General features: G+C 35.9%; 2 protein-coding genes and 1 non-coding gene across 3 annotated transcripts; all 3 read right to left on the bottom strand.

The window, feature by feature from the left end:
- Positions 1–4,037: 4,037 nt before the first annotated feature.
- On the bottom strand, positions 4,038–5,348 carry LOC128859887 (60S ribosomal protein L28). Its single transcript, XM_054097025.1, has 4 exons — positions 5,254–5,348; positions 4,788–4,890; positions 4,376–4,618; positions 4,038–4,194 (listed from the first exon to the last, which is right to left on the bottom strand). The coding sequence occupies exons 2-4, from the start codon at positions 4,881–4,883 to the stop codon at positions 4,111–4,113; spliced, it is 423 nt and encodes a 140-aa protein (XP_053953000.1). The 5' UTR covers positions 4,884–4,890; positions 5,254–5,348; the 3' UTR covers positions 4,038–4,110.
- On the bottom strand, positions 4,968–5,045 carry LOC128862604 (small nucleolar RNA CD11). The gene has a single exon (XR_008454505.1). It is a non-coding gene; the product is annotated as a small nucleolar RNA CD11 (small nucleolar RNA).
- Positions 5,349–8,942: 3,594 nt separating the features above from the next.
- LOC128859886 (protein-cysteine N-palmitoyltransferase Rasp) lies at positions 8,943–10,943 on the bottom strand. The gene has a single exon (XM_054097023.1). The coding sequence runs from the start codon at positions 10,811–10,813 to the stop codon at positions 9,311–9,313; it is 1,503 nt and encodes a 500-aa protein (XP_053952998.1). The 5' UTR covers positions 10,814–10,943; the 3' UTR covers positions 8,943–9,310.
- Positions 10,944–11,974: the final 1,031 nt, after the last annotated feature.

Below are 11,974 nucleotides of genomic sequence, written 5' to 3'. Positions count from 1 at the left end.
TTTCAAACTTTTTTTCTTATTTTGAAGATTGAACATTGTCATTTATGAATAAAAAATAATACCGTTCAAACGACTGCCACGACTGGCTTTACAGTAGGCCATTCGATCAACCCAATTTTTAAGCACATTTTCGATTGTTTGGGCTCCAATTTCATGAATCGCAACTTCGATTTCGTGTTTTAAAGCATCAATCGTCTCTGGATGGTTCGCATAGCATTTGCCCTTAACGGCTCCCCACAAAAATAGTCCAACGGGCTTAAATCACAGCTCCGAGGCGGCCAATTGATATCGGAATTTCGGCTGATTATTCGGTTTTTAAAAACGGTAGCCAAAAGTTCGAGTGAAACTGTGGCAGTGTGACAAGTTGCACCGTCCTGTTGAAACCAAATGTCGTCCATGTCATTCTCTTCAATTATATTATTTTTCATTCATAAATGACAATGTTCAATCTTCAAAATAAAAAAAAAAGTTTGAAAAAATATTGATTAGTTTTTTTTTATAGCCGATTCAAAAAGCAAATTTTACATGGCCCACCCTATACATACATGTCATATATAAGATATATGCGTTCTACTTGTATATACAAACATATATTATAAATACAGGTTGAAGAATTTTGGAAGAATCAAACGACAAGGTTATGAGTATTTTCACCATAGATACTATTTTCACAACAGTCGGCTTTAAGAGAGACTATTGTTCTCATATTGTGTAAATTGGTGAACCCCTTTATTGCAAATTGAAGAGAGTTATACTGAGGTACAACCCAAAAAACGTCCAAGATCTTTAGAGGGCTCCTTGCAACAACAGGGTTCCCGCCATCTCTTTCCCCGGCTTCCCACCGCTCATCTTGATTCGACGCTAGTGTTACATCCAATCAGCAGCTTTTAATTCCTCCAATTGTCTATTGCGTGTTTCAAGTCAGAGTATAACGAAATGCTACATAAATCAAAGACAATTATTGTCTTGACAGGTGTGACTTCCAGCTATGTTCTACCGGAGAAAAGCACTAATAGAGCGGCAATGGATGTCAAACGAAGTGTAAATTTGCCCCAACCTCTCGACAGTTCTAAGCGTTTTAACAATCAACGAACCGATCTTGGAGATAATCGAATTAGGAATCTCATTTTTTTGTCATATTCAATAATTTCACTTAATCGACCCTAATCGTTGCGTGAACGATTTTATTTATTTGGTATATAAGGCAAGAGTCTTATCGACAAGAAGCTGTACAAACGCCCAAACACCAGTCTGTTGTTGAATTTCCATCTTTGTCGGTATAATCTTCCGAAGTAATGAAATTGTTTTCAAAAAGTCGTAGAACTCTGCACACGCTAGAGAATACCCGTTCCACTGTACTTAGTACGCGGCAAACACAAAATTTATTCAACTATACTTCCTATCTTAGTGTAGTCACAGCTTTCCCCAAGCAATTATGAAAATAAAGTCAAACCAAACAAAGCATTGCAAATACGAACGATAGAAAATATCGCTGGTGCAATCATGACGACGTGCTGCGTAACAACCTCTAAGTTTAACCAAGTAAAATCTAAGTCTTGGCTAACAGAGTTCTAAGAATACGTGTGAAATGTATGAGCACAATTCTACTGCTGAATCCACTATGACGTGGCGGCCGAAGATACTCCCACAATTTTATCTTTGGATGGCCAAACCTGGTAATCTATCATCCTTGGTCGCTCGTCCAGTCAGTCCTTGTTCAGTCCATAGATAGCAAGATGCGAGCGCTGTCACAATGTGCATCATAACGTGTGTCGATGACGCCACACATTATTGTGTATTTTTTAAACAAATATTACAAATTTTTAGTTTACACATCACCACCCAAACGGTGTATTAGTGAAGCTGATGTTGGTTCCCAGTAAGCCTTTATCACCCGTATACACATACAGCATACAAAATACATACGTAAATAAGTAAAAAGCTCGAAAATTAAGATTTAAATAAAATTATCAAACATTGAAATACAAAAATGTTGACGAAAAACATTATTGTAAAGAAATATAGTAAATATTACAATTTTTGAATGTAACATAAAAACTGGGTAACAAAACCAAATTTGTAATACAAAAAACAAAAAAGTTAAAAAAACAAAAATAACAATAACGATTAACCAAGATAATTTCTTTATAATTTAAAAATAGTTAACAGAATTATGTTTGTTAAATATCTCAAACTAAAGGAATCACAACCCAAATTCATTTCAATTATCTACGCTATTAAAGCATAGTATAAAATATTTACATACATATATACATATTTACAAAAAACCAACACCCAGTCTTCAATAGAATTAGTTATGTAGACTTCACTTTTTGAAAATTTTAAAAACAAGAATTTAATATGTATTAATTAATTCGTTTTAATTTAATTTATTTTAAAACATTGAATTTATTTCATCAGTTATTCTTGGCAGATCGGCAGTGCTGCCAAATAATCAATCGAGTTCCAGGCGCGTTCACGTAAAGTTAGAGAGTTCCGCGTTTCTGGTAGCACCGACAAATGAATATCTGTAGAGATGTAAAGTCACATGAAGCATAGATGACTAGATGCGAAACTCTTTTTCTCAAATTCTAATGTCACACCAGCAGAAACATTGAATAGGTACTTTTTAAACAAAAATTGGGAATTTTTAATTTCCACACCACCATTGAGGTTAGTATTTAGTGCGCGGTTGCCTAGTAACCTTATATCACTCGTATACACTCAAACAACGAACAAAATAAGTTAAAGCAGATTACCTTTAATTTTTGTAAAATATCTCAAACACAAATTCAATTCCCTTGCCTACGCTTTTCAACCATAGAATATTTACGTATATACAAATTTACATAAACCAACACACAGTTTTCAATAAAACACCCTTACATTATGTACATAAGACTAATTAAAAGTAGAAGTCGAAAAGGATATAACGAGCTTTGGATTCTACAAACTCACTTCAATTCAAATTATTACATTTCAATTGAATTAATTTTAAGACAAATAATTATAAACATTTCAATACGTTATTTCTCCATTAAGCAAAAACGAACTGTTTTCGTCAGTTATTTTTGGCGCGTTTCTTCTGGCAGCCTGCCATTTCGCCTATCAGCTGTTCAAAATCCCATAATGTGTGAGTGCTGCCAAGTTTTCAAACGTCCTCATGGGCGCGCTCTCTCTCAGAATTAAAAAGTTTCCCATCTTATTATCTTTGATCTATGCCGACAAATGAATGTAGAAACTTCAAGTTATATTATGAAGTAAATTAGAAATGTTTTTATTTCAGAGATACGTTTTATGTTGAATAACATTTTTGAAAGAAATTTTAATGTTATGCTATTAAGCATAAACTATTACGGCAAACGGAGATGTTACTACAACAACGGAGACTACAAATTTAGAGAATTTGAATTGTTCAGCTCTTAAAAAATTATGTTATATTTTTTATTACGATTTTTTGTAAGCAATCCCAGTACTCGCGAATCGCTGCAAAGGACAAATATATCACCAAAAAGAACTTATCAGATGATTTTTCCTACTTTCGTAACTTTGGAATTGTTTACCATAATAGACGTTTCCTTTTTCCAGTCAGACATGATTGCATAGTTATGTACAATAAACCCCTCTTCCCACCCTCCAATCAAAAACTAAACCAATCTTTACATAATTATATCACAGCGTATTTTGTATACGAATCAGCCAAAACACCATTATTTTGTATTGAAGTCTTCTATAATATAGATGGGTGGATAGATTTACTGGAATTATGGTGAACTATAGCAAAAATTCATTTCAAATCAAAAATATTGAAAAACGAAATATACCCGTAAGGAATAACCAAAATTAAAAAAATTACCCTACATTTAGCAACTATTTTTGCATGGTTAAAGAAATCAAATTCTCGACACTAAAATATTTAAGGTAATTATGATTTCCATTTTCCAATCAGTACTCAACCAATATTTTTATATCTAACGTCGTGCAGTACAACACATTTTCAAATCATATAACAAAATAACCGAAAATTTACAAATGTATTAAAGATTGTATTTTCCAAGATTTATTAATTCATCATTTCTAACCAAAAATTCAATTAGCATGTTCTAATCTTTAGATTTTTTCAGCTTTCTTTACATTTTTGACGGGTGCTGCCTTTTGTGATGCTAGGACAGCAGAGGCGCGACGCAGAGCAGCCTGAAATAAATACAAAAAAAACTGGTAAATAGGCGTTCAGATTGATTTCATTTTATAAGGGGGGAAATTACAATCAGTATGGTTTTTCAACAAAATTATTCTGCGATCTTGGTGTGTAGCTAAAAACAATGTCTCATCACAATAGATCTTAATTGAGTTACATTTATTATCTTCAACATACCTGTGTCAGATCTTTGCGGTATTTAATACCAGTCAGAAGATTCTTTAGCTTTTTCAGCGATCTTCTTGGACCAGCCTTAAATGTTACACTAGATGTGTTCTTTGCAGGGCGGTGAGCATTTTTGCTCTTTTTCAATACAACAGAAAATCCTTTCTTGTCAGCAGCAGGTACAACACCAACTGTCTTCTTGTGGACCAAACCACTGTAGCGGTAGGAGCTTACATTGGTTAAATTGTTGGCTTCCTAGAGAAAAGAAAGCTTCAGTAAAACATCGTAATCAACGTTTTTCGGACATGCACGCACCAATCAGTATGTATGTCACTATCATATCGTATTCAAATATCATTGTGAATTTAATAACATCACGATTATTAATATTTTGGAAAAATTATTCTGGGCATAAAATACTTACCGTGCTGAAAGGTTTTTTCACATCCCGCTTTTTCAGGAGAAAAGAGTTGTTGTTGCGGATGATTAACCAGTTCAGGTGGGGTGATGTGGTCTCCATCTCAAGTCTATAATACATACAAATAAAACACAAAAAATAGTTAAATACAAATATTATAAATGCTACTAGAGTTAAACCAATATTAAATATTTTATCAGTCTTGGGTGATGAATTATAGTCTTCAAGAACTCTTCTGTTAATTCAATCATCATTGAAATTACTAAGCAGACTTCAGTTGACACGGGAGTACATTGTACAATGTGCCAAACACGTGTGAAAATATATTGTAAAACTCAATTACCAATGCTTTTTCAGTCGTCTGCTTATATTGCACCTCACTCTGGAATATCCATTTTAATACATTCTTGTTATTTTGCAACATCTTCCACGTGCCAACTGATGTACTCGCCGACAATTTATAAAATCTCACCTTTTTCTCTTGGAAACGATGACGAAAAGAAATAGGAAGTGCCATATCTAAAATGAAGTTAGCTGCTGTTACATGAATGTCAAAAAAGCAAAATAGGAAGGGTCAAGAAAGCGCTGAATTAGACATAACAGAGCGGCACAAGTTTTATATATAGTATTTTATTTATTTTGTATTATGAATTCGTTCAAAATCATTTTTCAAACTTCCACAATGGGCGAACTCATTAATATTACTAGTTCTTCATTATGCATTATTATATTCAAATTTTCAAAAAGAAAATATTAAAAAAAATATATTTGCGCAGTTTTCCAGAGAATAAAATGGGTGTAGAACATGATTGATCTGAAACAAATAACAAGAACACAAAACAAAACACATTCCCAAGGCAGCCGGTTCAACGTACCTCAACGGCTCGGAATTTTTGCCGACCAAGAGCTAACGCCTCTGTAAACTAGCACAGTATTGTCTGCTGAACCTAACGCCTCGTTTATCGCCGCTGAAGCAGCTTCATGCCGCATGACTGATCCTACTACTTCTTCTTCTTTATTTCTGCTGCGTTTGAAAAAGACGGCTCCACTTGCCAAAGTCCACTTCATTTGTTCGAATTGTTCGGTGTATTCTGGGAACCTAATTTTTTTGCGGCAATTTATTTCAAGTTTTCTTAACGTTTTGCAGTTTCAACTCCTTCAATGCTTTCGATTTGTATTTCGGAACTTGCAGCAATGGTGACTATATGACTTCAAATAAAGCATATACATTTTATTTAAAATTTATTTACTTGCATTCTCCATTTTAATCTTACTTACTTACTAAATGGCCTGATCAAGAATCACAATCCGTCACGGGATTAAGTCGGACTGTAAGAAGTCTCGCTAGGCGTCTCTGCTTTGCGCGAGCTTTCTCTAATTTATTACACCAAGCGATGATAGGGTTCCCTCAACTTGATCTTTCCATTGGAGGCATGGTCTTCACCTTCGTCGTTATCCTCGAATTTACAATCCGAAAACCTTCTTTGCTGGAGCTTCTGCAACCATACGATCGACGTGGCCCAGCCAGTGCAAGCGCCGAATATTAATGCGCTTCACCATATCCACCTCGTCGTAGAGCTCATACAGCTCGTGGACCGAGGATTTTTTCTCTAGAATACCCCAATAGCTGCTATATCAGTCTGCGATAGAACCCTTGCTTCAGCGCCATTGCAGATGAGTGCCTTGTAGAGTGTTAGTTTTGTCGGGCGGGAGAGGTCTCTGCTACGCATTTTCTTACTGAGACCATAGTAAGACTTATTAGCAAGCGTGATTCGTTGGTTTATCTCTAGGCTGACATCGTTTGTTGTTGTGTCGGCGACGCCAAGATACATATATAAATTCTTTGACGATGTCAAAGGTGTAGTTGTCTGCTGAAATGCTGGATCTAAAACGGATGTAGGAGGGTTCCGTGTGTAGAAGTCCACGCAAGTGGGGAAAGTCGCTGATCGCCATTCACTTTGGTGTGGCCAGGACGATTCTTCTGCCTATGGTTCAAGCAGCTCACAACTTCCGGGCTCCGCCCAAGTATCCTCTGGGTAGCTTCCAAACATCTTTTTGAGAGCGAGCTAAAGTGAGAAAGCGAAGCAATCTGGAATATCTGGTTGGAACCTGCCACATAAAAACACCGATTCCAGTGAAGACCTCAATTTTAATCACCATTATTATTTAAATTTAGAATTTTGACTCGTATATATTTTTAATTTGCGATCAGCTGTTTTTAACACCTGAAAATTCTTACAAGTAAAAATTTATCCAGTAAAAACTTGCAACTTCCCTTCAAAATGAAATGTCATTTTGCTCTCGCACTTTCTCCTACTTTGTAAGTTTTTTGGGTACATAAACACAAAAACCTGGTAGTTTGTAACAATTGTTACAAATTATTTGCTTCATGAATAGACCTAATTTCTACAGCATCTTCGTTTTGGTTATGCCATTCTTATTGTTGAACTTCCGCTTAAGATTGGATAGGTGCGATTTAGTCATGCCCAATGGAATCCGTCCACTGTCACACTTTGTTTAAGCTTTTAGTTTTTTTATGCGTTGTTGTTGTTGTTGTAGCAGCATAAACATTCCCCATACTTACATACGGGGAATGCTGCTGGAGTGACAGTCCTTGACCGCATATAAATCCGGGTCGTTTCGGTAACGTAGAACCGACTGTCGTGGAAACGGTTGTTGTTGTAACAGCATAAACATTCCCCATACTTACATACGGGGAATGCTGTTTTTTTTTTTTTTTTATGCGTCCTTGCGGATGGTGTGTTAATTCGACGCCATCTTAATAAATGCTATCGTTTTATTTTTATATACTGCTGTGGGCAAAAAGTAAGCTGAATTTATTTATCAAACTTCGCGGGATTAAAATTTCGCTCTAGAATCCGTCCACTATCACACTTTGTTTAAGCTTTTAGTTTTTTTATGCGTCCTTGCGGATGGTGTGTTCCTTCGACGCCATCTTAGTAAATGTTATCGTTTTATTTTTATATACATATGTATGTATGTATATGGGAAATGCTGCTGAAGTAACTGTCCTTAGCCGGATATAAATCCGGTAACGTAGAACCGACTGTCGTGGGAACGGGAAAGAACAAGATCTTGTTTTCCTCTGTTTGGATATTTGATCTCGAAATATTATTGACGAGTGTCGACCACACAAGTAATTTGGTAACCACTACTTCAGTCCCGGTCGGACAGTATATTGTAAACTAGTAGCGTGACATGGCTTACCGTATCGAAAGCCTTGACAGGTCCGTGTGGGAGTACGGTACACTTTATGGAAACAATGTTGATGAGAGGCAGCTCGATATCACCTGACCGGTTAGCTATTCCTTGACATTCTAAGGTATTGCCTCTGCGATCGATGCCTACATCGATAAGCCGATATTGCACAGTATGCTGGACTATTCTAGGCCACCGTCACGATCCTTACGGTGCACATTGTAGCTCTCACTGGAGATCGTGGAGAAACTACTGGGGTGTTTTCTTTTTTGGACCGCAGCTATCAGCTGTGCCGGCCTATGACATCGGTTCCGTCGCCGTTTTTTGTTCCAGTTCGTTTGCAGTTAATTTGTAGAAGCTTAAAATTCCTCGGTATGAGGGCCGAGTTTCGAGTTTCGGGGTGTGAGGGATGCGAGAAATTTATCTGCGTAGGTCCTGCTGTACATACCGATGTTGTTGTTGGGCCTGATGGTGGAAGGCACCGCGCCAAACAAGGCGATAGCGGATGCAGAGCTCTACAACAGAGGGGCAAATATGCCACTTGTGCACTCTTTAACGCTGCGTAGCATCTTCGAAAATGGTACCAACCATGAATTGCACTGATGCCTCGTTGCGAGATATTCTGATCTCACACACAGTTAGCCCTCAAACTGGAATTGGAAGGGAGTGCAGAAAGAAGGGTGAGTGATATTGCTCTGGTGAGCTCCGAGGTGCAGTGAAGGTCTAGTTTGAGGTGCTTGATAGAAGCACCGACGCATTTTGCGACGTAGAAGCCATAGAGTCAACGTCCGCCTAGTGGTGAGACAAACATGTGGTCACAGACCGTGTGTACAACTCCCTGTGCGTCCTCAGACCTGAGCAGATCTTCATATATCACCACCCTATATTTTTTCTCTAACATTTCATTTCTTTCCTTTTAATAGTAAAAAACCCCTTTCTGTATTAATTTTATAGCAGTACTTTATTTTTGGCTTTAACCAACATGAGTGCTGTAAGGCATCCTTTCATTTTTGTTGTCTAGTTATAAATTTGCTAAAAAAAATATATTTACTACATACTAATTTTTCAATCTTAATTTAAAATTTACCGGTTGAGGTTTAATTTCAGTATTTATTTAACCTTTTCGTTGTGAATGCTGATTCCTCACTTGAGGTACTGTTAGCGAACAACGGATTAGTTCTAAACTTGGATAATTTATGTATAGTAAAAAAATACAATTTTTGATTTTTGTTTTTTAATCTTAATGTTTTATAAGTTTCCGTTCTTAATCTAGTTATAAAGTCTTACGTTGATCTATGTATATAATATAGTTAACTTGTTTTGGTTTTCCTTTTTTCATTAATTTTCCAAAGTTCCATTGATATCAATTCAGAGCATTGAAAGAAACAGTAACAACAAAATGACAATGCCAGATAATTGCCAAAGCCAGTACCGTAAGCGTTCATCATTAAATAAACACCCATTTTGGGACTGCCAATAAAGAAAACGTTGGAAAAAGCTGCTACGATAAAAAGTTGGCTAAATACTAGTGCATGAAAACGTTGTGATATTTGGTGACCCAATTTCTCTTCAATCATTCTTTTATAGAACTGAGAACGCATTGCATACTTCAATATTTTTTCCGCAATTAAACACCAAAAATTCATTACTGTCCAAATTAGTATATCAGTCTGACAGCCATGCCACATAAATACAAAGGCAAAAGTAAGCACAGTTGACACGAATTTAGAGTAGTCTGCCATTACTAGTGGATGATAAATATAATCGAAGAGAAATTCATATAGACCTTGATCAAAACGCTTCCACATGTTCGAATAATAATGTACATGTCCGATGCACTGTGGCTTGCTAGGCGGTTGCATTCCATCGTATCGCGCGAAAGCAATTCCTAATCCATACTTTACAAGATACGTCATGAAAAAGAATTGACCCAAGAAATAACCGATTGCGTGTCGTCCAAAGGGTGACTTCACGAGTTTTGCTGTTTCGGGTACCATAGCAATGTAATGCACAAATAAATAACGCATTCCGAGATCCAAAATTAGCCACCAGAAGAAAATCCGCACTAATTCCCACACAAAAGTCTTGAGTTGGCCAGACAATCCTTGCGGCTTCATTTCGCTTGACATTCCAATGAAACGTTTATAATCTAAGAATGGACCGTTTGCAAGTGTTGGAAAATATAAGGTATATCCCAGAAACTGTGTAAATGTGGTTACATTTAAAAGTTCTTCCGTTTTGAATTGTGAATCGACGCAAAAATGTGCAAAACTACAACAGCGCAATAATGTCCAAAACAGTATAACGCTGAGTGTATAAAAAATGCTCTCTTCATCGCGAAAATTAGCTATATAAAATGCTAAAATATTTAAAATTGCAACCCATAACGCCGTTGCGAACCATACCATCTTCCTATTGCCACTATATGACACCGAATAGAAAGTTATTAGCATTGCCATAACAAATACTATCATATTCAATGGAAGTATGCTCAACAGTGAAGGAATTGATACACAGGCGAAGACGATACCCATCTTGTTTTCACTTAAAAATGATCGTGAGGTGGTGGTAATTACAGCATGCAATATGTACCAATGCCAGTTAAAACGCAAGTATTCATTAAAAATGTCCAACTCGTAATTATAAGGGTCACGTGTATATCCTGAGTGCTCTTGTAATACTTCACGTAATTCGAACAATGTCCATAAGCCATAAATGAGGTAGGCAAAGTATACCCCAAAATATAAACACAATTCACGCCGGTAAAAGTGAAACCTCGGTAGTTGGTCCATTTCCTTCGGTCGGGCATACATAATTCCCACTTTTTTTTATGAATCACTTTGGTAATACTGATTAGGTTTTTCGAGGAGGCCTCTCAGGAAAGAAAACATTTTGTTTACGTGATTTGGATGGCCTTAGTGATGGCCGGATCCGGGATGATTTAATCGATTGTTCAAACGGTTCAAACATTTTGATAGTTTTCGATGTTTTCTCTCGAAGTCGAATTTGCGACGAACTGCAAGTCATGTTTAACAAGGCACTTCGACACTAAATTTTTGATTACTTTAAATAATTAATTTCAATGAAATTACCATTAGAGACAGCGTATTGAATGAAGATGGCAACTGAAATATTTTAAGTCATGCATTGCCGACACCTGCGAAACAATGGCTTTTCAATTTGCATGTCTAATAGCCAATTGATATTTTTGTGACGGTAAAAGTACGTACACATATGCCTTAATTACCAATAAATCAACCAAATTAATCTACCCGTTCACATATGACAGATTACCTGCAAAATTGACAATCAGTTGTCAATACTGCTTTGAGAAGTTTTTCTTCATAGAAATTATTTTGGTGGAATATTTCGGTGTTTTTGGTTTCTTTAATTTTTATTTATTTATTGTATTTTATAAAGGTTTACATAACAATAAGCTAGCATCGGAGGCTAACGATGTGAAGAATATACAAGGAGAAGGAATAGTTAATTTAATTGCGCAATTGGCTGCTAATAATAAACAGTTGGAGGAAATCCGTATGCGACGTTTACTGAGGTTGCAAAAAATTATGCAGCAATACGCATGGGAAATTCTATATTACATTTTATAATAAGTAAAGTTGTAAGTAAGTATGTTTATGAACACACGCTTTTTTTCAGTAAAATGAATCCCTAATTAATAATATTTAACAAACATTTTATTAGAATTATGTTTAAAGACCTGTTTTCTCTCCCGGCATCCATTTCATTTAGTTTTTATTTTGATGTTTCTCTATATATTCGTAATAATAATTATCGATAACATAGAAAACACCGGCTTGTATGTCAAAAAATATCGTTATTATCTAGGATTATTTTATAATCTCATATTTCGGGAGAGGAATTTTGTATGGGAAATCGCTCTTTTTAATTACGGATTTTGAGTTAAGCGCGAAAAAGTAGATCATCTACTTATAAGTGAACGTATTATTACA

This window comes from Anastrepha ludens, chromosome 4, assembly GCF_028408465.1.
Source record: "Anastrepha ludens isolate Willacy chromosome 4, idAnaLude1.1, whole genome shotgun sequence".
In the NCBI taxonomy this organism is placed as follows: domain Eukaryota; kingdom Metazoa; phylum Arthropoda; class Insecta; order Diptera; family Tephritidae; genus Anastrepha; species Anastrepha ludens.
This window is presented reverse-complemented; position numbering and strand designations above follow the sequence as displayed.

Coding starts and splice junctions, on each gene's coding strand:
- LOC128859887 (XM_054097025.1), bottom strand. CDS start 4,883: ATGGAGACCACATCACCCCACCTGAACTGGTTAATCATCCGCAACAAC. Junction 4,619..4,787: donor TGAAAAAACCTTTCAGCACG/GTAAGTATTTTA, acceptor TCTTTTCTCTAG/GAAGCCAACAATTTAACCAA. Junction 4,195..4,375: donor ACCGCAAAGATCTGACACAG/GTATGTTGAAGA, acceptor TATTTATTTCAG/GCTGCTCTGCGTCGCGCCTC.
- LOC128859886 (XM_054097023.1), bottom strand. CDS start 10,813: ATGTATGCCCGACCGAAGGAAATGGACCAACTACCGAGGTTTCACTTT.